The sequence below is a fragment of the Callithrix jacchus genome, chromosome 1, assembly GCF_049354715.1.
Source record: "Callithrix jacchus isolate 240 chromosome 1, calJac240_pri, whole genome shotgun sequence".
Taxonomy (NCBI): Eukaryota; Metazoa; Chordata; class Mammalia; order Primates; family Cebidae; genus Callithrix; species Callithrix jacchus.
This window is the reverse complement of record NC_133502.1, coordinates 182,904,628-182,926,413: the sequence shown is the minus strand read 5'-3', so window position 1 is coordinate 182,926,413 and position 21,786 is coordinate 182,904,628. Positions and strand designations below refer to the sequence as shown.

Below are 21,786 nucleotides of genomic sequence, written 5' to 3'. Positions count from 1 at the left end.
TCAGCTCCAGGCCCAGCCCACGCCCAGCTCCCAGGAGGAGGCTCTGCTCCCTGGAACACCACTGTTTATTCACTCCACGAACCCGAAAAGGCCTGTGCCATGCCAGCACTAAGCTGTGACCATGAGGCAGGCTTGGCTTCTGCCCTCTTGAAGCTCACCGTCCAGCAGGGGCTGGGAAGTCAGACCTTGGACAAGCCACTGTAAACAGTTTGTGGCATGAATAGAGAAACAGGGGCTGCAGAGTATCTGCAGGGGCCCCCAACCAGGTGGGCGCCTAAGAGATGCCCTGCCACCCCAGGGAGAGATGGGACCTGCGGGATGAGCAGAGCCTTTGAAGGAGGGGCAGCCAGGCTGAGGGAGGGAACCCAGGGCCAAGGCTTGGTGGGAGCTACCCAGGGACACAGGGGAGTCACTGAGGGCTCTAGGCAGAGCCTGCCATGAGCAGCGGCCATACATTGGGCCCTGGACAAGCACTGCTCACACCTCTGAGCCCGTCCCCTCCCAACCTGCACAGAAGGCCCAGGGCAGGCAGAGCCAGTAGGCAGTCCAGGGAGGGCACAGAGGGTAGTGCCAAGCCAGGGGGCAGCTCCAGGCTGAGAGACAGCCAGACTTTGGCCCCTCCCACTAGTGGCAGCCCTGCCAAGCCCGTGGGGAGGGGAGGACCTGAACCCAGTGGCATCAGAAACCCAGCACACCTGGGGCTACATGCACACCTGGGGCTACATGCACACCCTGGCCCACCAGGGCATGACCACACTGCTATCCCCATTCTACAGATGGGGACCCGAGGGACAGGCACTGAAACCCCTCTTGGGTCAGACCAGAAGGAGGCCCACAGGGCTCAGGCCCTGAGCTCCCGTTCCAGAACATTCTGCCTCCCCCAGTCACACGGGCAGGTGGCAGGCAGTCCTGGAAGCCACAGGCCTCTCCCAAACCTGGAAGCTCGGAGTCCCTGCGATGTTAATCAGAGCCATTAGGTGCTTGTTTGGCAATTAGGAGACACAAATTACAGTATGAAAAAGCTCATTACCAGCAAATGACGGCGCGGAAGGCCCCGATGAACGGCGCATATTGGAGAGTCAGTCTCGGGGCAGAGACAACACCTCGGCGCCCATGGCCTCATCTGTCACCCGCACCTTCCCACCACCACCATCCCTGTCCCAGCCGTCCAGCCGGGAGACAGAAACGACAGAGCAGGCACCAGGCAGGCCAGGCACGCACGTCTCCCGCAAGAGACGCCCAAGGAGCCAGGTATGCAGCAGGCCCTCAGTACTGAGCCGCTCAGGGGCTCGGGAAGGACCAGGAGGAGGCAGGGCAGACAAGGCTGTGCTTCACAGGAGGCCTCAGTTTACCTCTCAGTGAAATGAGGACACTGAAAAGGATCTCCAGCTTCCCTCCCAGCTCTGAGACCCAGTGACCAACCGGAAAAGGTTCCGGAATCAGCTAAAGGATTAACAAAATGACCACGGCATTAATTGGATAAGTCAGACGCAGCGCACGTCGGCAAGTCCAGTCTGACGGGGAAGGGCCAGCTCCTGGCCGTCAGAGAAGATCCGTGGCAGGGCCAGGGCAAGGTGGCACTTGCCACATGTGGGCTCCGAGGTGGGCAGCACACCAAAAGCTCTCCAGGCTTCCTGGGTCCCCAAATCCCAGGCCAGGGGGAAAGACGGGAGTCACCTGGACTTCTGAGGACCACTAGGCCCTTCGCCTTGCATCAGGCTCAGGCCCCCTACAGGGAGCCCAGGGCCCTAGCCTCCCCCAGCAGCCTTCCCCACTCCCCACAGGCACGCCTCGGGGCCCCCGAGCTTCAGCCTGCCTGGGGGCAGCCCCACAATCCAAGGAGCCTCAGGAAGTGGAAGGGGCTCTGTCTTCCAGGAGATTCTAGTCAGAACTCCTCTCTCCGTGGTCCCAGGTCCTGAATTTACCACCCAGGCACCATGGCCCTTTGGCCACCGTGTCCCTCACGTAATGCCAGGCCGAGCAGCCAAGGAGCACCCGTTTCAAAAGGGCCTCCCACAGACCAGAGAGGGGCAAGTAACTGCGAGCAACGCAAACACAGTGCGCCGAAAGGGGTGCTGGCGCGGTGGGCTGCTCACATCATCTCCTGATACCAGTCCTTCAGAGAGGGAAACTGAGGCTGTGGGAGGGGGCACCAGGAGAGGATGAGCCTTGCCTGCAGCCACAATAGAGCCAGAGCTTGAACGCAGGACTCCAGCCATTGGCAAGGCTGTGGGGCCAGGCAAGCCCAGGCCTCACCACAGCTGGCGCCCACTCTGTCCTGGAGAAGGAACCACTGCTTCCCGCCCGCTCTGCCCCACCACCCAACAGGCCGGTGTGCAGCCTGTCACCAGCTCAAGCAGTGCAGCCTCCAGGGTAGGCAGACACCCAACCCAGGGCCCAGTGCCCCCACCAAGGCTACCAACGGCAGCTGGCAGCCTCCAGGCCCCACCCAGGGATCCTGGCCCACCCCAGGCAGGAGAGAGCCACCACGGGGGCCTTAGGTGAGGCTCTGGGGCTCCTCAGTGTCCTGGAGCATGGTGGCATCCGTGCCAGGTGGGCCCACTGGCCCCACCACACCTCCACCCTCCGCCTACTGCCCTACTCCCCACCCGGTCCAGAAACTTCCCTGCTCCCAGGAGGGGAGGGGAAAGGCCTCTGCTGCTAGAGCCCCTTCCCCTCAAAGACCAGGCCCACCCCGAGCCACCAGGCTGCCCAGCACGGCGGGGCAATCCGAGTGCAGAGCCCTGGGAAACGGGCTGGGACCGCAGGCCAGAGCCTTCCCAGGACCTTCCAGGACGGGCAGGCCACATCCTTGCTGGGAGGGGCGGGGCTGGGTGTCACCTCCCACCCCACGGAGGACCACACTTCCCCTGCACTCGGCCGGGATTCCAGACCCAATATGATGGTGGTGTTGTGTTATTTAACCAGCAGAGAGAGGGTAGGAGGGAGGGAAAGCAATTCGGGAGGGCGATCTGTGGGGGGAGGGTCAGACCCCTCTCAAGAGGCCAAGTTGGCCCCTCCACCCCTCCCCAAGTGGGCACCCTCACCCTCCAAACAGGCAAAGCGGAGATGCCTGGGGAATAATGCGATGATTTACAGAATTCATGTTCACACCGAGGTGAGGGCTTGCCAGGAGGCGAAGGTGAGGAAGGGTGGGTGCTGGGAAGGGAGGGCAGGGAGGGGGGCCAGCCGCACCTGCAGCCATTAATGAGCTCACTATTGCCACATCATTATCACTGGGGCCTCCAAAGCTTCCAAGGCCCACTTGACAGCTGCCGCCACCATCAGCAGCAGGCCCATCTCACAGCCAGCGCCTGAGGACCCCAAAGGCAGGTGGCGCCGGCTCAGCCTCAGTTTCCCCAGCTATTCAGTGCAGCCAGTGTTCTTTACATCTCGCTCTCTGTGCCCTCAGACGTGAGCAGGAGACCCCGAAGCAGGAAGCACACCTCTGCCTTCCTCAATTAGCAGATCTGGAAGCTTCCTCCGCCCCTGGCTGCCGCCTGGCCCTCCTCTGGCCCTCTCCTGCGCCTTCTCCCACAAGGCAGCCCCCAGCAGCTGGTCCATGAATGCTCCCTGGACCCCGTCAAGCCTCCCAGAAACGGGTGTGGGGTAGGATTGGGGTGCAAGGCTTCACGAAAATCCCCTGGCTGCTGGCCCCAGGGCTCGGCCTGCCCTTTCCCTGAGCCTGGCAGCAGGCCCTGGGGGCTCCTGGCCCTCTGCCTGCAGCCCTCACCACCCACATGAGCAAGCAGCACACACCAGCCAGGCTCAGACCTGCCAACATTCCCAAAGGCAGCGCACCCCAGAGACCCCATCCGGGGCCCAGGCCTGTCCCGGGAACTGCGCGTCTCTGGCAGGGGGCAGGGGCTCTGCCCAGTCCTGCAGGCAACTAAGGCAGGGCAGGGCGGGCAAGGACTAGGGCAGCACTGCTGTGTGGGAACAGCATCTAAACAGGAGCCTGGAAAGCAGCTCCCAGACCTCTGAGGAAGTCTCTGGAACAAGACCTTGCCTGTTCCTGGGGGGCACCCCCAGGGCCAAGTCCAGACCCTGCACAGAGCCTGAGAACTGCACAGGCTCAGCTGTGACCCCCACACACAGGGCCCTGGAACGCTCTCAGCGCCAGGCCTTGCCTATGCTGTTCCCCATACTTTCCCTGTCACCTGCCCCCTCCCCGAGGAAGCCGCCCCTCCAGCTCCACCCAACCCAGGCTGAGGGAGGCCCATGGCCCTGGGCTGGCTCCTGCCTGCCTGCCTGCTGCTGGAGGAAAGAGGCTGGTGGCAGCCAACAGGCCTGGTGCCCAGCTCCCGGCTCTTGAGCCAGAGCAGTCCAGCGAGGACACAAGGCCTGCACAGGCAGAACTCAGCATTTCAGCTCTGTCCTGCACGGGCGCGCACGCCTGGCTCCATTCTGGACGGGTGGCCTGGGCAGCCCACGGCCTCCCACAGGGATGGTGCTGCAGAAGCCAGCCCTCAGGCCAGTGAGCAGCTGGGGTGTGGGGGGCACAGTGGGCGTGCCTCTCATCCCATGCCTGTCCCACGCCCCTATGTTCTGTGGGGGCACCCCAGGCCCCAGGTGGGACCCTCCCTCTTCCTCCTCCTCCTCCTCCTCCTCCTCCTGCTCCTCCTCCTCCACCTCCTCCTGCTCCTCCTCCTCCACCTCCTCCACCTGCCCACAGGATCTGCTGTAAACTGCCCCACGGTCTCACCCTAGGGTCAGACAGTGTGAAGGTTGCCAGCGCAAAACCAATAAACCAACTTATGAAGAAACTGTGATTTATACATAGTTTTCTAAGAACACATAATTTCTGCTCCCCGCTGGTGCACGTTTGTGTTCTGGAAGGTTCTGGGGAACATATCTGACTAGTTAGGCAGGGCATTCCCTAGCAAAGACCTGACATTTCTGCCTGGGTCTGCACAAACCACAGCTAAACCTTGGCATCGAACCCAGGGCCACGGCTCTCAGGTGACTCAGGTCTGGGAGTCTCTCCCCTCCACCCACGATTCCCCCACTGTGCTCAAGGTGTGGACAGTCCTTGTGAACATACAGACATCACCAACCCCACGCCCCACCTCCCATGCCGCTGCACGGGTGAGAAATCCGCAGTCCACGCAGCGCCTGACTTCCCGTGGCTCCAGCAGAGGGGCCAGGCATGAACCAGCTCCCTATAATCCCCTGCCCAGCCCTGCGGGCCCCCTTCTCCCAGGAACTGCAGGGAGCCCAAGTGAGGATGCAGGAGGCTGCGGCCCGCTCAGAAGTGAACTCTAGCCAGGTTTTTGCCCTGGGTTCTGGAGAAGGGCCCTCCACCCGGGGCAGGAACCAAACCTGTCCGACCGCCCCAGATGCCTCAGTGCCCGGCAACTATCTGCTCATCGAATTTCTCAACCCACTCAGAGCAGGCAATTGCAACAGGCTGTGAAGACACAGATGAGGAGAGTCAGGGTGTAGGCTGAGTGGGTTTGGGGGTGCATTTTTTTCTGTTTCCACCCTGGCTATGCCTTCACACCTCCCCAGCTCTGCTTGGGGGCCTTTGAGGTCCCTGGGGGTGCCCAGCACCGGGCATGGGCATGGGCCTTGGGCCACCTCCAGGGCTACTGAGGCTGGGAGAAAGGCAGGGTAAGGAGGTGTCGAGAGACACACTCTATCAGAGCCATCGAGGGTGGTGGCTGAGCAGGGCCTCGGGCAGGGTGAAGCTGGGTGGGGCAGGGGCTCCTACCTGGGAAAACCACCCTTTCCCAACACCGTGAGGGCACACGTGCCACCAGACAGTTTATCACCTTCCCTTCTTTAGCAGGACAATGGTGAGAACGTTCATCCTCCCCTGCAGGCAGCCAAGGACAGCTAATCCAAGAGCCGCTGAGCAGGGTGGCCACACTCACCACAGCGCCGGCATGCAGCAGGCACTCACCACAGTGCCTGCATACAGTAGGCGCTCACCACAGTGCCAGCAGACAGTAGGAGCTCACCACAGTGCCAGCAGACAATAGGAGCTCAGTGCCCTCAGCCATCTCTTGAGGTGGGGTGGTAAGACATACTTTTGGGCAAGGCATGGCCCCTCTCCAGCCTCCTGTGTCAGCAGGACGGGCTGCCATCCCACAGGCCGTGCCACCCTACATGCCCCAGAAGCCCTGATGGGCACTGCAGAAGCACAGCAGCAGTTCCTGGCCCCTGCCCAGCCAGAATGCCATCCCCAGCCCAGAGCCATCACCACGTCCCAGGTGTGCTCCCAGTGTGACGGAAATAATGGCTTTCTTTCCCCTTACTAAAACCCAAGGCAGAATCTCTCTTCCTTGCTCTTTACCGACCAGGAGAGCAAGCTGGAGGTTGGTGAGGGGACCTACCCAAGGCCCCAGAGCTCCCCCAGTGAGTATCACCTACGAGAGCCTAACACAGTTCTCCTCTCCTGCATGGCCCAGTGAGAAAGCCAGGTGAGGGTGGGGCAGCTTCCCCAGAAGGCCCCACCCTGCTCCACCTGGCAGGGGCAGGAGGGAAGGGCATGCCAGCAGAGTCCATGCTTTTCCAGGTCACCAGGGAAAGGAGGCCTGGCCTGGGACAGGCCCAGCCAGATCCCACAGTAAGGGCACCATGGAAGCACCTCCCTGCCCCTCTCAGTGGCAGTCAGGGTCCAGCAGCCATCCCGAGGGCAGAGAGCTGCCCCCACCCCCTCAGCTGCCCTCTCCCCAGGGCCTGTCTGACACCTGGGAGCAGACTCTAGCCACCTCAAAGCCTCTGACCCACTGAGAGAGTACCCGTGGAGCTTTCTGAAAAATGCAGACTGCTGGGTAAGGTGAGCCAGGGCCCTGGGAGAAATTCTCCCGCACAGCTGCAGGTTGCACAACGGGCCAGGTCCCTACCTGCCCCCAGCGTGTGACAAGGCTGCGTTCCAACCTGAAATCTGGGGAGGAGCAGGCCTGGGACCTCCCACACCCAGCAGAGGTGCACACAGCTCCTCAGGCTCTGGGTCTTCAGCCTGGCTTTCAGAACCTGTCCATGGACAGCGCTGCCCCTCCACTCCACCGTCATTCTGGGCCGGTGCCTGTACTCCCAACCCACCTGAGAAGTGAAGCCCAAGTGGGAAAAGATGAACCGAAAATGACAACCAGCAGCTCCTGGCGCTGGCTGAGCCGCAGGGGAGCTCGGTCTGGCTTCATCTCTGTTCACCCTCCCAGTTCTTCGGAGACTGGCAGATCAGGAAACCGAGGCTGGGAAGGAGTCTGTCCAATACTCCGTGACTCAAGATGAGTGACCAAGGGTCAGGCTAGTTTCTACTGTTTGCTATTCAGTTAACAGTGCCTGGCCTGGCCAGGGAACTCAAAGAGACGCAGAGATACTCATGCCAGGCGCAGACACACGGGGCACTGCTCATACACCTGGGACCCATAGCACAGCTCCTGGACAGCTGGGCCTGCATTTCCCACAGGTGAGGACAGACGCCAGGGGAGAGAGAGGGACCCAGAGACGCAAGCACAGACAGCCAAGGTCCTCCCCCAGCACACCCAGGGATGGTGCCCACAGGATGAGGCAGGAGGGAGCTGGGCACAAGAAAGGGCCCGCCTTGAACCTCAAAGGCCGACGTGGGCAGAGCTGGAGCTGAGCCACCCCATCCCTGCATGGGGGGACAGACAGCCTAGAATCATGGCCCCAACTGCTTCCAGAGCAGAGGCCCTGCTCATGCAGTCTCCCAGAGCCCCTCTGCTCCAGACACCCCAGAACTGCAGGACAGGCTCCCTGACTCCCAACCACGGCTTCGCAGTGGCCTCTCAGCCCCTCCATCCCTAAGCCAGCTCTACCTGCTCTGGGAGTGCACGGGCCTAGGGGAGGAGGAGCAGCGGATCCAGGACTGGGACAATCACAGCCTGGGGTACCTGGAGAGCCCAAGACAGTTGAGCCAGGTCTGGCCCAGATCTGAGACTCTGAGCAACAACAGGGCCTCTGAAGATTTGCATCTTATGGCGAAGGCCAGCATGCAACAGACGCCAGCAGAGCTGCAGGAGGAACCCCAGGAACGCCCGGCCCAGACGATCTCCACTGATGGGACTCACCCTGGGGGCATGACAGAATCACCAGGGAGCCCCAGTGCCCAGGCATCCACCTCCACGGCTGCTGATCTGATTGGTCTGGGATGTGGCCAGGGTACCAGGAATCTTAAAAGATCCTCATCTTAAAATGATCCTGATGGCAGCCCAGGTGAGACCCACTGAGCCATGGCAGCATGAGACTGGCCCCAACCCGGGTGAGTTCACTCAGTCCATCACTCCACACACACCGACCACCTCCTCACGCCAACACTGTCCAAGGAGGGAGACCCAGAGGAGCCAGCAGCATGGGAAGAAGACTCTGCAGGGAAGAAGACAATGAAAACACACGCAGGCATGGTATTAAAGCTCCCAGTAGAAGAGCGACATCAGCCACGAAGACGGCAGGACCAGGATGGGAGCACTGGGCATGCAGGGGTGGCCCCACAGCCCTACCTGCAGACATCCCCAATCCACCATCCACCCACAGCCCTCCCTGCAGACATCCCCAATCCACGACACACCCACAGCCCTCCCTGCAGACATCATCAATCCACCACCCACCCACAACCCTCCCTGAAGACATCCCCAATCCACCATCCACCCACAACCCTCCCTGAAGACATCCCCAATCCACCATCCACCCACAACCCTCCCTGAAGACATCCCCAATCCACCACCCGCCCACCTGCCCTGCTGGGTCCCAGGCACCCCATCAGATCTGTCAGAGGAGGCACACAGGCTGGAGCACACCTCTGGGCTTTCCCAGGCATGGACCCAAGTTTTATTTTACAGTGGCAGCAGCAAAGTCTCGGCTCCATCTTTGCCTCTGGCCCCTTCTGTCCCCAGTGAACAGCCACCAGGCACCCTCGGCCGAGCTCTCAACCACCCACAGCCCCATCCCCACCAGCCTTAGGGACATGTTCCCCGAATGCAACCAGGCTGTCCGAGCTCATCGCCAGCAGGGCTCCTGGGCAAGTGCGGCTGACGGAGCTCAGAATCAGCTGTCCAGATTCTCAGCCAGGGGTCAGGAACACAACCCATAGGCACGACCCCAACGGGGCATACCAGGCCCGGAGGCCCATGAGGTCCACGGGCAGCATGAGGAGGCAGCGGTTCCCTCTCCTGCCTGCCAGGAACCAGCACCCCCACAGTGAGGGCATCTGCCTGCCACACTGGGGGAAAGTGGGAGGAAGCAGACAAGCTGCCAGCGCCCTCCCTCCTGGCTGTGGGGAGGAAGGTGTTGGATGAACAGGACCATGTGGACCCGTGGGGCTGTGGAAGCTGCTGGGGTGCCACTGGGCAACAAACACGCCTTTGAAAGTGATGGTTTGCTCAAAGTGAAGGATGCTGCGGCAGGGCCACATGCAGGGACCCCGGCTTACAGGGGATACGCGTGGGGCCCCACCCACACATGCACACACGTGCACTCACAGTCCAAGCCCAGCACGCTGGTCCAGGGCCTCCTACAACTGTGGGCCAGCAGAGGTTCCACCTCTGGGTGGCAGGGGTACCCCTGAGCAGGACTCCAGCAAACCCACTGAAGATAACAAACCCACCTCCTCCCCAGCTGGGAGAGCTCAGTTTGCTGTGTGCTCTTGTTTCAAAAGTAAAAGTTTATTTTTTTCTCAAGCCCGAGAACCCCCCATTTATAGGCCTGCCCCTCTCCCACCTTCCAGAAGCAGACCCTGTACCTAGGGCTGCTCATCCCTCAGGCCCGCACCCCCAAAGGCAGCCAGGACAGCACAGGCGGTGGGAGGGTGTCAGTGAATGTCACAGACCCCAGCTGCCTTTCCAAGTGGGCACCAGGAGGCAGGGCCAAGTATCCCCAAGGAGAGAAGAGCAGGCTGAGGACGTCCTTCCTTACACCAAGGAAGGCAGGCGAGGGCACCCACGTCTCCAGGGTGCTCCTGACTCCCTGCCAGAGAGAGGCCCAGGAGCCCTTGATGTCCCCAAAGAGAGGCTGTGCCGACCTCGAGCAAGACCTGACACAGCCCAGATGGGCATGTGAGCTGTCAGCCGTGAAGCCTGCCCCATGCTGCCCCCACCACCCCTCCCAGACAGTCCCAGGCAAGCCCTGACTTTGTTTCCCTGGGGCAGCTGGCCCCCTGCATCAAGCCGGCACCCAGGAGCTGCAGGACTCACCCCGGGGGGGAACCTCTAGCCCTTCCAAAGGAAAACAGGCCCCAGCAGGAGGCCCAGTGGTCCGGACAGATGCCGTTTCCTGCATGGTCTGCACACAGCTGGGAAGCCACTATGCCCACCACTGGGAAGGGGTGAGGCAGGGAGGGCAGGGAGGGTGGGTTGAGGCAGGGAGGGCAGGGGGGGCAGGGCAGTGCCACCAGGTCCTGTGCTGCCCACCTGGGGCCTAGACCAGGGCCCCTGCTCAGCAGCAGGGAAGGTTATAGCTCCTCAGCCTTCCTCATGACCCAGGCTCATCCAGGGTCCCCAAGGCAGCCCTCCCTGTGCTCACCCTTCAGACCCCTCAGGGTTTTCCAGGAGCCCCAGGAGGCACAGAGGCAATCTGCCCCTTCCCTCATCTCACCAGGCACCATGAAATCCACGGCGACTCCAGGGCCTCGCTTTTGTCCTCACCCCATGCCCAGAACCCTCGCTTTCCTGCACCCCAGCCCGACTCGGCCTTTGACAGTCCCGACTCCCACAGCTTGTGCAGCCTCACTCCCCAGGCTACCCGGAGGTCCCTCTGGCTCCAGCACAATGACCCACGTGGGCAAACTCGGTAGGACTCTCAACCTCAGCCCCCAGGCCCTCCTGGTCCCCAGGCACACGTGCACACAGAACAGAGTGCCCACCCAATCCAACACACACTGGCCACTGGCACCCCCCACTCCCCTGCCAGAGCCGCTGCTGCTGCACGGCCTCCATCAACTTCTCCAAGGCCCGCACGCCCCCTCTGACCAACCCAGCTGTCATTCACCTGGAGTTCTGATTGTTAAAAATGCGTTCACAGCAGCGGATTGGCTATTACACCTCGGGCCTTAATTAAAGAGGGCGGCAGAACGGCATTTTACCCAACAATGTCATTTTCTAATTGACGCAGCTCCATTATCAAGAAAAATACTCAAACCGGCCAGAAACGGAGCTGGCAGCCCTCCTCCACCCTCCTGGAGGAGCAAGGACGGTTCAGCTTCAATTTTTAATCTGCTGATGAAATATTCACAGACCAGTAAAGGGATTACATTTCCTGAGGTGAAGGATCCCTGCCCTGCTGGGGCTCCCCACCCGTGAAGATGCAGAGTTTGGGGTGCTGGGGTCAGGGCCGTCGGGAGGAAGAGAGCCATGCTGGAGACCAGCCTGCTGTGCCCGGGGCCACTGCTTTGCCCTCCCCTCAGCCCGCTGATGGCACAGGGCCCTTGAGAGTGCCTCCTGACTGCCCTTTCTCTGAGGGGGATGCTGAGGCCCAGAGGCACTGGCCCAGGCACTGGCCAGGGCCTCCCGTGACTTCCCACCGGGCATCCTAACCCAGTCCTGCCACCTCTTCAGACTCTGGCAGCCCCAAGCTTGGCCATGCAGAAGGGGGCCCAGCATTCCGATTTCCTAAGCAAAGACTCAGAGGGCTCAGCACCCGTGGCCAGCATTCCACCACAGTGGGGTGTCTGTACCTCGAGGCCATGCGCCTCCCGTGAAGTCTGAGGCTGGTGCCCCATGTTACAGCAAGGGATGCTGAGGCAGGGGAGGGACACCCGCCCCCTTGCTGAGCCACAGGGTTTCTTTCGGGTGCAAAACAGGTGGCCTTCACGCAGTCACACAGACGAGGGGCTGACGTCGGCCCTGGGGACAGATGAGGACACAGCGGTGGGGAGGCACCACCCAGGCCAGGCCGGGCCCAGGCTCACCCACTCAGCCCCTCAAATACGTCACCTTGTGCAGCGGGGACAGGCAGCCAGGAAAGCGGAGCCACTGGCTCCCCTAACCCCCACCCAACTCAGAAGGCATGAAAATACCCCTGCTGGGGCTGCTCCCAGGAGCAGGCTGGCTTCTCCGAAGGGAAGGGTGTGTGTAGAGCTGGGCCAGAGAGACCCCACTGGGCGTTGCCTCAGGCTCCCCGTGTAGGTGAGCACAGCCAGGGCACAGCACAGGGGCCCGCACAGTCCTCATGTGGCATCGGCTGGGGCCTGCTATGCCCGGAGGAAGACAGACACTAGCCAGAAACCACAGGCCTCTGAGTGGAGGTGACCACCCATGGGAAGCCACCAGCACACCACCCATGTGGCTGCTACACATCATGTCCAGCTCTGAGCCACCACCCCCTCACAGAAAAGGAAACTGAGGCATGAAGGGGCAAAGGGCCTTCCAAGACTGCAGCTGGCGAGGTGGGGGCCAGGGGGTGATACCAGTGCTGTGTTCAGGCCACTCTTCAGCTCCAGCCCCACGGGCTCTCTGGGGCCAGTTCCTCCCTCCCCCAGTGGTTTCCATGCATCCTGCCCTGGGAGCCTGACACTGACCAGCTGCCCACTCAGCCCCAGACAGGCCATTTAATCAAAGCATGTGATCGGCACAACATCTCCTGGTATCTCTGGGCAGCTGCACCCCCCTGCCCCGCCCCTGACACACAGCCATCTGGTGGGTCCGCTCTTCCTGCCCATAGGCCAGCAACTGCTCTGGAAAGAGACATGAATCAGGGGTCCTGAGCTAGGGGATGGGGTCCCAGAAGTGCCTGGGGACCTCCAGACACCAGCTGCAGCCAGGAGGTGACCCAACCAGGAGGAGAGGAAGGTGTCAAAGGCAGGACGAGATCATGCACGCTGTCCCCACAGAGAGCCCAGCTCTGCCCTTCCTCCAAGCAGCCTTCTCGGGTGGACACTGCCCATCAGCCCCAGCCCTGTGGAATCCTGTGCACCGGCCTGCACTTCCCGGCACACAGGCATTTGGGTGGAGCAAAAGCCCCCAAACCTCATGAGACAAGTCAGCAGGCACACAGATATCCTAGCCCAAGGCAGGGTCTCCCGATGTCACCCGTGCATGGAGCCACCTGGTGACTGTCTGGCCCATGCTCATCAAGTTGCTGGGTCCCTGTCCATGCACACTCCTACCCACCACCAGCTTCAGGGCCAAGCCACCCCTCACCACCACTGCCAGCTGTGGCAGCCAAGGACTCCAGTCCACCTGAGCCAGCCTCTCCCCTTCCCCCACCCACCTTCCTGCTCCCCGAGAGAGACCTTCCACCCTGCCACAAAGCTCAGCCATGCCCTCCACCAGGCCGAGGCACCCCTACCCAGAGCTACCCTCAGCAGGCCCACCAACGACGCCCGGCCATCCAGGTGCAGAGCAGGGGTCAGCAGGGCTGCCACGTGCCCAGCATGAGGTGGCGGCAACTTAGGGCCAGGCTGGGGCAGGGATTGGGCTCTGCAGCCCAGCCACACCCCTCTCTTGTAAGAGCCTCCATGCAGGCTCCCATGAGGCAGGCGGTGCTCAGGACCCCTCCCTGCCCTGAGAGAGTTCAGGGGCAGCACAGGTCCCTCCTGGGAAGCGGCATACCCACCACACCACCAGCCTTCTCAGCAGGAACCAGCCCTTCACTGCCAGTGATGGAACTGGGTCTCAGATAAGCCAGCCCCTTCTGAGCCTCGAGGCCCAACTGGCACAAGGTCATGGTTGGCACACACATGGCTGTGCTAACACACATGGCACACTTCAGAGCTGGTGTCTGAAGGGAGGCCCCACCAAAGTCTGGGGGATCTGGGTGTTTCGAAGCCACGCACACAAATTCAGCTCTCCCTCAAGTCGGCAACCCCAGGCATGGTTTCCCCCACCTCGGTATCCAGCGTCCCGAGGAGGCACGTGGAGTCTCCTGACCACCGAACCCTGCATCCAGCCCAAGGCAGCACCCAGCAGACGTGCAATGCCTCTGACAGTGGATAATGCAGAGGCGCCATGAGGCCTGGGACCCCAAGGACAGGGCATGCGCAGGACAGGCAGCAGTGGGCAGGGGCCGGCCCTCCGTGGCAATCGCACAGCAGGGCAGCCATGTGAGCCAGGCTGAACTCAGCCAAGACTCAGCCCACGTGTCAGCCACCTGCGTCCCCCGGGACCCGATCAACATTCTGCCCATGACTGGTCTCCATCTGCAGCAGGGGACAAGCAGCCAGCATGGGCCCTGGGGGACCTTGGGACAGAACGGGGCTACAGGGACCCTCCCAGCCAGCCCAAGCTCACAGGCACTGCACCTGGCCCTCGCTGCCCTGAAGACCATTGTGCCACAATGCCTGCTGCACCTGCAAGCGCTGCTCCACCCTCTCTCTCAAACCCCTGGCTCTGCCGCCAAAATGTTCCAAGCTCCAACCACAGACCTGGAGGTTCTGCCTCCTGGGAGGCTTCCAGGTCTCCTCCAGAGCTCTGGCATCAGCTCACACTGCCTTTCTCATCTGCACGTGGCCCTGTGTGGCCTCAATCACAACCGGTGCGCCTGAAACCCTCGACGCCCCTTGGTGCCTCATGTCCCCAGAAACGGCACCACTGTTCAGGCCCTGGTTACCCCGAGCTCCTCCGTCCCCATGGCCACAGCGCCTCTGCCTCCTCGTGGCCTCGGGACTCCCCTCCTGCCCCTAGGGTTCACCCTCACTAGCTGCCAGGACCCTTGCTCAGCACTCATGACCTCTGAAGGGTGCTCCCCACTGTCAGAACAGGCCCAGCACCTCTGGCCATACCCCCCCTGGCTCTGTCACCCACCAGCCCCCTCCTGGCTGCCCAGCTCTGAACTGACCACCCCACCCCCGGCCAGTGAGCCCCACCCTAGGGCCTTTGCACACGCTGTTCCCCTGGCCTGAGAGGTCCTCCTCCACCTCCCCACTGGCTGCTCATTCCCATCCACAAGCCCAGCTGCAGCATCCCCGAAGAGGGCCTTCCCCAGCCATGCCAGCCAGTGATCCTCCACATACCTGGAAACTGCCTGTCAGCGCAGGCCCCTGGCCATCCTCACCCAGCCCCGTGCTCCTCCAGAGGAGAGGGGTGTGGGGTCATGGCAGGGGCTGGCTCTGAGCGACCAGGCCCCCCTCCTGCTCAGCAGAAGCCCAGGCACTGCGGCCCCCATCAGGGCGGACAGCACAGTGTCTGCCTCCCGGGCAGGCAGAGGGGCCGGACTGTGCTGGGGGTGCAGAGACAAAGGCAGGCTGACCCCGAGCCCCCACAATCAATCTCAGCCAACACTGTGCAGGGCGCGGCATCCGCCCAGCAATTTACATTTTTATTAAATTACATAGGAAAATTAGAAACATCATTACTTCCCTTGGCCCTTTAACCCTTTCTCTACCCGCTCTCCTTGCAGCCGCCCCATCCGGCCCACAGATGACCGTGAGGTCCTCACCCCACGCCCGCCTGCCTGCCACCCCCACAGTGATGGCAAGGCCTCCATCCCACCCCCGCCCATCACCTCCACAGTCATTGAGAGGCCACCATCCATTACCCCCACCCTTCACCTCCACGGTGACAGAGAGGCCACCACTCACCCCCGCCTGCACCCCACTCCTGCCCGCCCATCACTTCCACGGTGACAGAGAGGCCACCCACTCCTGCCTGCCTGCCACCTCCACAGTGACGGAGAGGCCACCACCCAATTCCCACCTGCCTGCCACCTCCATAGTGACACAGAGGCCACCATCCCACTCCCACTCATGTGTCACTTCCACAGTGACAGAGAGGTCACCACCCTTCTCCCACCTGCCTGCCACCTCCACAGTGACAGCGGGGCCTTCTTCCCAAGGATCAGGCCCAAGATGTGGTGCCTGGAGTGCCTCCCAAGCTGCCCCCCACGAGCCTCGCCTTTCCCCTCCATAAGACGGAAGCAGTGAGGCGCTGGTGAGATCCCAGCCAGTCCACCTGTCACCTCCTCCAACCCACACTGTCCCAACTCGGGCTCCCCAAGCCCCTGGGGCCTCCAGGAGGACCCTCCCTCAAAGGCAGCTCCTTTCCCACCCTGGGCTTCAGATGCCAGCAGCTCAGGAGTATAAGCAGTGGGGTGAAGGCACAGCATACCCCAAAAATGGGGGCTCCACCCATGGCACCCAGGCACATGTGTCTTTCAGCCAATAATGTGAAGCTGGGCAGTGCCAGGACACAGGGCAGGTCCTGCAGCGCCTGGACACACATAGTCCCCAGAGCCCAGGTCCTGGTCAGGAAGACGAACGAGAGCCCCTAGCACACCCGGGAACGTCGGCCACTGGCAGGACCTGCAGAGCACTCAGGAAGGACAAGCGGAACCCACCATGGGGACCCGGGAGGGACAAGTGGAAACGGCCATGGGGATCCGGGAGGGACAAGCGGAACCCGCCACGGGGACCCAGAAGGGACAAGCGGAACTGGTCACAGGGACCGTGGAGGTGAGGTCACGGCAGCCTCGGGTTCAGGGAGGCCTCTCAATGAGGTGACAGCTGAGGGAGACCTGAAGGGGCAACGGCAGAAGGGCATTTGGGCGACAGGACGGCACATAAGAAACTGATTATTGAAGACCTCACATCAGTCAGCACAGCTGGTCCCCAGCAAGCCACAGGAGGGCAGGGAAGGCTGGGCAAGGATGAACGCCAGGTCCTGGGCCAGGACTGTACCCCTAGGACCACGGCAGAATGAGAGGAACTAAAGGGGAGGGTGGCATGACCCCAATTCAGCACCTAGAATAGGCCAGCACTGGCAGAGCCGAGGGCCGTTGCACAGTCTCCACCACCACATCCCTCTGGACTGTCGACCATACCCCGCCTGAACCCCATCCCCAGAAGTGGCCCAGGCTGCTGCCCTGACTCTCAACTCTCCCTACATGGACACTGTAAGACACACATGTATCAGGAAACACGGCACAGAAGAGGACCTCCTGAATGGGGAATCATGGAGGGCTTCCTGGAGGAGGGGACATCTGGATACAACAGCAGCCACAGTCCCACCCATTCCACGTTCATCTGTGCTGGGAACCAACACATATTTAGTAGTGAATGAACCAGGCTAGAGAGTCAAGACTGATTATTTTCAGTTTCCTTGTCACGCAGTTTGCACTGACAGTGGCAGGCCTGGGGCTGGGGAGATGTAAGTTAATTTCAACTTCAATTGCTGTCTCCTGCCTTGGCTCCTTCTTGGTTCCAGGTTTCACAAGTCCCTTAGGAGGACCGAGACAGGCAGCTGGTGGGACAGGCTGCTGGGGCTGCCATCAGCCTCTGGATTAAGACCCGTCGGGCGCAGCTAGGCCAGAAATGCGATGTCAGAGTGACAGAGCTCCCGTCAGAGCCTCTGTCCTGCCTGTGGCCTTGGTCTCTGCTTGATGGAGACCACCATGGCCAGGGCTGAGGCTTCTCCCACCCCAAACTCCAAATCCCTCCACAAGGATCCATGCCAGTCCCAGGGTGGGGCCCAGAGTGCCGTGAACCAACCAGGCACCCCCACTGCTGACCACCCAGGGGCCCGAGAAAACCCAGAAGGGCTTTGGCCCAAACTAAACCTCCTTCCCGGCAGCTACACTTAGGGAACACCCAGCACCTGGCACACCCTCGGGCAGGGCAAATACAGTTGGACGGGGCCATGTTATCCCCACTCACCCGCTGGGGACACTGAAGCCCAAACATTGTCAGGGCAACCGGTGACAGCCTCCTGGACACATCCACTTCCATTGTCTCGGTCACTGGCAGTGGTCCCAGCAGAACAGGGGCTGCCACGCTCGCTGAGCTGGAGCGGGCTGGGGCCCACCCTCCACACTGCAGCTCAAGAATTGCGCCTTGTGATTCCAGCCAGCTGTCCCCAGGCACACGGCCCAGGGGACGCAAGAGGCAGAGCCCACTCTGAGTGGCTGTCAATGCTCCCCTCCTCCCCAACTCCACATCCGATGCACAACTCTGCTGGCTCCACACCAGGCTCGAGGCCCACATGGAGGCTGTGTCCATCACTACCACCCATGTGCTGGGTGAGACAGGAAGCCCAGTGCCCACAGAGCGTCGAGGGGACTGAGGCCCAGAGAGTCACATGCAGGAGGAGCGGGAAGCAGCTGCTAAGGGGTGTGGCCGGGGGACAAGAGGCAGAATGAGCTGGCTCCTGAGGATGGAGGGGTGTCTGTGGCCAGGCGGCAATGAAAGCTTCACCCTGGGGAGCAACAGCAGGTGCCCAGCAGCAGAGAAGCAGAGACCTCGGAGCCCAGGAGGTAGGGAGGAGAGAGCCTGTCCCCACCCTCCTGTTGGGAGCCCCCAGAGGAAGGGACCAAGGGCTCCGCTGCCACCTTCATAAGGGGAATCTAAGCCTTGGGCAGGTGCCCAGGGTTGGGGTTTTCGTCAAGGAACCTCTGATTTCCCCACCCTGCAGCTGCTGAGTCACGAGCAAAGGGGTGGGACCCCAATCTCAGCCCATTCCAGTGGTGAGGGCAGGAAGCTGCACCCTACAAGTCTCTCCAGATGCCAGGCCAGATTCCAAGCTGCAGAGCCAGCCCCCTACCCACTCCTCTACCCAGGGAAGAGCTACACCACAACATCCGCATAAGTCAGTGCCCGAGGGGGCTGGGAAAGGGAGGCCCTGGGAAAGGGAGGCCCTGGGAAAGGGAAGCCCTGGGAAAGGGAGGCCCGGGGCAGGTGGGGGAAGACCTGTCCACATTTGTGCTGCATGGGCCCCGGCCTCCCAGGTCCCTGGGGCCAGCTTCAAGAGCAGGGGACGCTGGACTCAGGACAACAAGGATGGAAGGAGAAGGGCAGAACAGGCGGGCACACCAGGCAGAGGGAACAGCATGAGAGACGGCACGGATGTAGGGCCACATGAGGCAGAGCCTCCAGGGACCTTAGCAGGACCAGGCCCCATGAGGAAGGGTTGTGTCCTGTGCAGAGGCTGAGGGGGACATGCCTACCCCATCGTGGCAGGGCCACAAGGGCCAACGACTAGCCGGAGAGTGAGAAGGCGCCAGAGGGGCCCATCTGCTGACCCAGCCAGCCCGCCCCGCCTTCCAGGAGGAAACACTCCTTCCCACAGTTCAGGAAGATCCTCTTTGCTTAAAGAAGAATGCACACTTCCCGAAGCTCAGCACTGCACCCAGCTGGGGATGGGCGGATGGAGGGCTGGTCCCAAGGCCCGCAGGCTGTGACAGCCCACCAAGCAAGATGGGATAGGGCAGGGCCTTGACCCCTCAAGTCCAGGTCAAGGCTACACCCAGTGACTGGCCTTGCTTTCTGACCCTAAGCAATCTCTAGGTCCTAGGATGGTTCCAGAAGTAGCTGCCCCTGAAACCACTCCTCCCAAGGAAATGCTTCTTCCTGTGAGACAGAACACTCATGTCCTCCTGATATTCCTCAGCCCCACACTGAGTGCTCTATTCCAGGGGTTGTGGGGTGCTGAGGGCAGTCCTGCATGAGCCCCAGAACCCATAAGAAACTCCTCTTCCCAGCCCTCAGACGAAGACACTGAGGTCCAGAGAGGACCCCAGCCAGTGGCTTCCCTGCTCCCAGGCAAGAACTAAAGGAGGGGACCTGACGTCAGTTGCCCTCACAACCACCCCCAAAGCAAGCACCCTCACCCCACTTCGCAGATGAGAAAGTTGAGACAGAGAAGGAGACGGGTCACACGGCCGGTAAGGGCTGCGTGGGTACCTGAATGGAGGGCTGCAGACAGCTTCCCAGGCTCCGGGGCAGGAACCCCCTCCTGACCTCCCAAGGCCAAACGCTCTCCGCCCAAGACGTCTCCCAGGGCGGGGCAGGTAGAAACTCCATAATCTGCAGGGGCCTCTCTAGAAGAGGTGCCCCCTACCGCCTGGGCCACAGGATTGGGTTTCCTGGCCTCTAATCAAAGGATTACCCACCAATCCCCGGCACCCACACGTGCCTGCACTGCCAGGTGCCTCCACAGCCATGCCACCCTCACACTCACACCCGAAGGGAAGGTCACTGCACCAATGGCAGGGCCACAGCCACTGCCTGTGCTCCACCTGCTGAGCCAGCCAGAGCAGGAAGGGCCTGGAAGGCAGGTAGGCAGCCTTCTCCCCAGCACTCTCCACTCTCTTATGGGGCCAGGATCCCCCAAACCCACCAGGTCAGGGCAGCCCACACCAGTCGCCTCGGCTCTGGAGGCCACATATGGCCCTGAGGGACCCATAGGGGCCTCCTCTCCCAGCCCTGCAGCTCCACCACCTGCCTGGACTCCCAAGCAGTCCCTTGCCCACACCTTGCTGCTACCACTCTGCCCCCACTGATGGCAGGAAGAGGCTACATGGTATGCCATCCCAAATGTAGCCTCTGGGGCCTGACCACCTGGGGGACCCCTGCTCTCTGTGCCTCAGCTTCCAGGCAGGGAAAGGGCAAGGATCCGCCCTCCATGCCCACAAGCTGTGTGGGCTTGAAGATCGACTCAGCCTCTCCGAGCCCAGGCCTCCTCTGAAATCGGGGCAACTCGCTCCCCCAAGGTCTGGGAGGGTAGCAGGCCTGGCACAGGCTGGCACTGGAGCACTTGGTGCACCGTGGCTTGCTAGTCCTTGACCCAGGCCCTGCCCCTGCCCTCACTCTGGCCTGGGAACCCCAGTGGGCCTGGGGCTTTCTCTAGACTGATCTCATAGTTCAGAACCCGCTACCCACCAGATGCCAGCACAAGGGACCCCGCCCCTGGCCCGGCAGAGAGCCTTCGGGGAAACGCCTCCCCATTCAGGGTCATGTCCCCCAAGCCAGCGACACCCACCACAAGCCGGCTCCAGCTGGCCAGATGCTCTGACCACCCCTACCCTCATGGTGGGCTTCACAGACCCCAGAGCGGGTGGGGCTGGGCCACCAGTGGGCGGGGCCTGAACCAACTCCAGCCCAGCGGTGCCCGGGCCAGGCCCCAGGCAGTGACACTGCCTGTCACTCACCCGGCTCCAGAGACACACAGCCAAGTGCCTCCACCTCCCAAACCCCAACCTCCGGCCAAGACCCAGAGCAGGGGTAGCCACACACAGTCACACACGGAGACATGCCCCTGACACCACACACGCCCCACGGTGCTCCCCAAGGGCGGGAGGAGGCCAGCCACCAGCAAGCACTCCCAGCAAGAGAGGAGCTCGGCCACCAGGTGTGTGGGGCCAAGCTGCCAGCCCGAGCAGGCTCAACCCCAGGCCACACACACCCACGCCTCCTCCAAGGTCCTGGCCTGGGCCAGGAAGCCGGGTGGAGACTGGAGGGCGGGGGCCTATCTAACCCAGAGTTGCTAAAAAGAGCCAACGGGGAAGTAAAAATAGGAAATAAAAATAAAATGGCTCCAGCCAGGCCTGGTTGTTTGTGTAGGAAGCAAGGCCCCTCCCCAGCCAGCAGGGAGGGCTCAGCTCCAGCTCCCTCCCAGAGGAGGAATGTCCCCCACCCTCGCAGCCCCCAGGACTCCAAGCACGAGCCAGAACCCCAGGCTGGAAGTGGGTCTAAGAGGAGTCCCAAGAAGCTGGGTTTGAATCCTGGCTCTGCCATTAAATGGCCTTGACACAGGGCAAGGAGGGGAGCCTCCTCATCAGTACTGCGGTGCAGGGAAGGAGGGAGCCTGGCGCGCTGTGCCTGGCACACGCTCCAGGTACCACCCCCACGGCGGGGCCTGCGGTCACAGCTTCAGCCACCCGCCTCTCCCCGCCTGCCGCCCCATCAGGGCCCTCCCATCTGTGCGCTTGCTCCGCCCCAAGGTGGGCCATCAGGAGGTGAGGGCACGAGGCCAGGGTCCGGAGACAGCCTGGCCGTCAGCTCGCCCCGCTAGCCGGCTGTGCCGCTCTCAGACCTCTATTTCCTCGTCCACACAATTAGAGGAAGCCTTCCTTCCTCTCCTTTCCTGTGAGGCCTTTCCAGGGTTCACGTGAGGCTCA

The 21,786-nt window shown here is 62.0% G+C and overlaps 1 protein-coding gene across 4 annotated transcripts in view; it reads right to left on the bottom strand.

Moving 5' to 3' along the window:
- The window catches only part of RXRA (retinoid X receptor alpha), a 111,296-nt gene that overhangs the window by 74,889 nt on the left and 14,621 nt on the right, over positions 1 to 21,786 (bottom strand). The window contains exon 2 of one of the 4 annotated variants that reach the window (XM_078350625.1): positions 8,040 to 8,334. The exons of the other annotated variants lie outside the window; for them this stretch is intronic. Coding sequence (XP_078206751.1) covers positions 8,040 to 8,085 — 46 coding nt within the window. The 5' untranslated portion in view covers positions 8,086 to 8,334. The remainder of the gene's footprint in view (positions 1 to 8,039; positions 8,335 to 21,786) is intronic. 4 annotated transcript variants of the gene reach the window in all.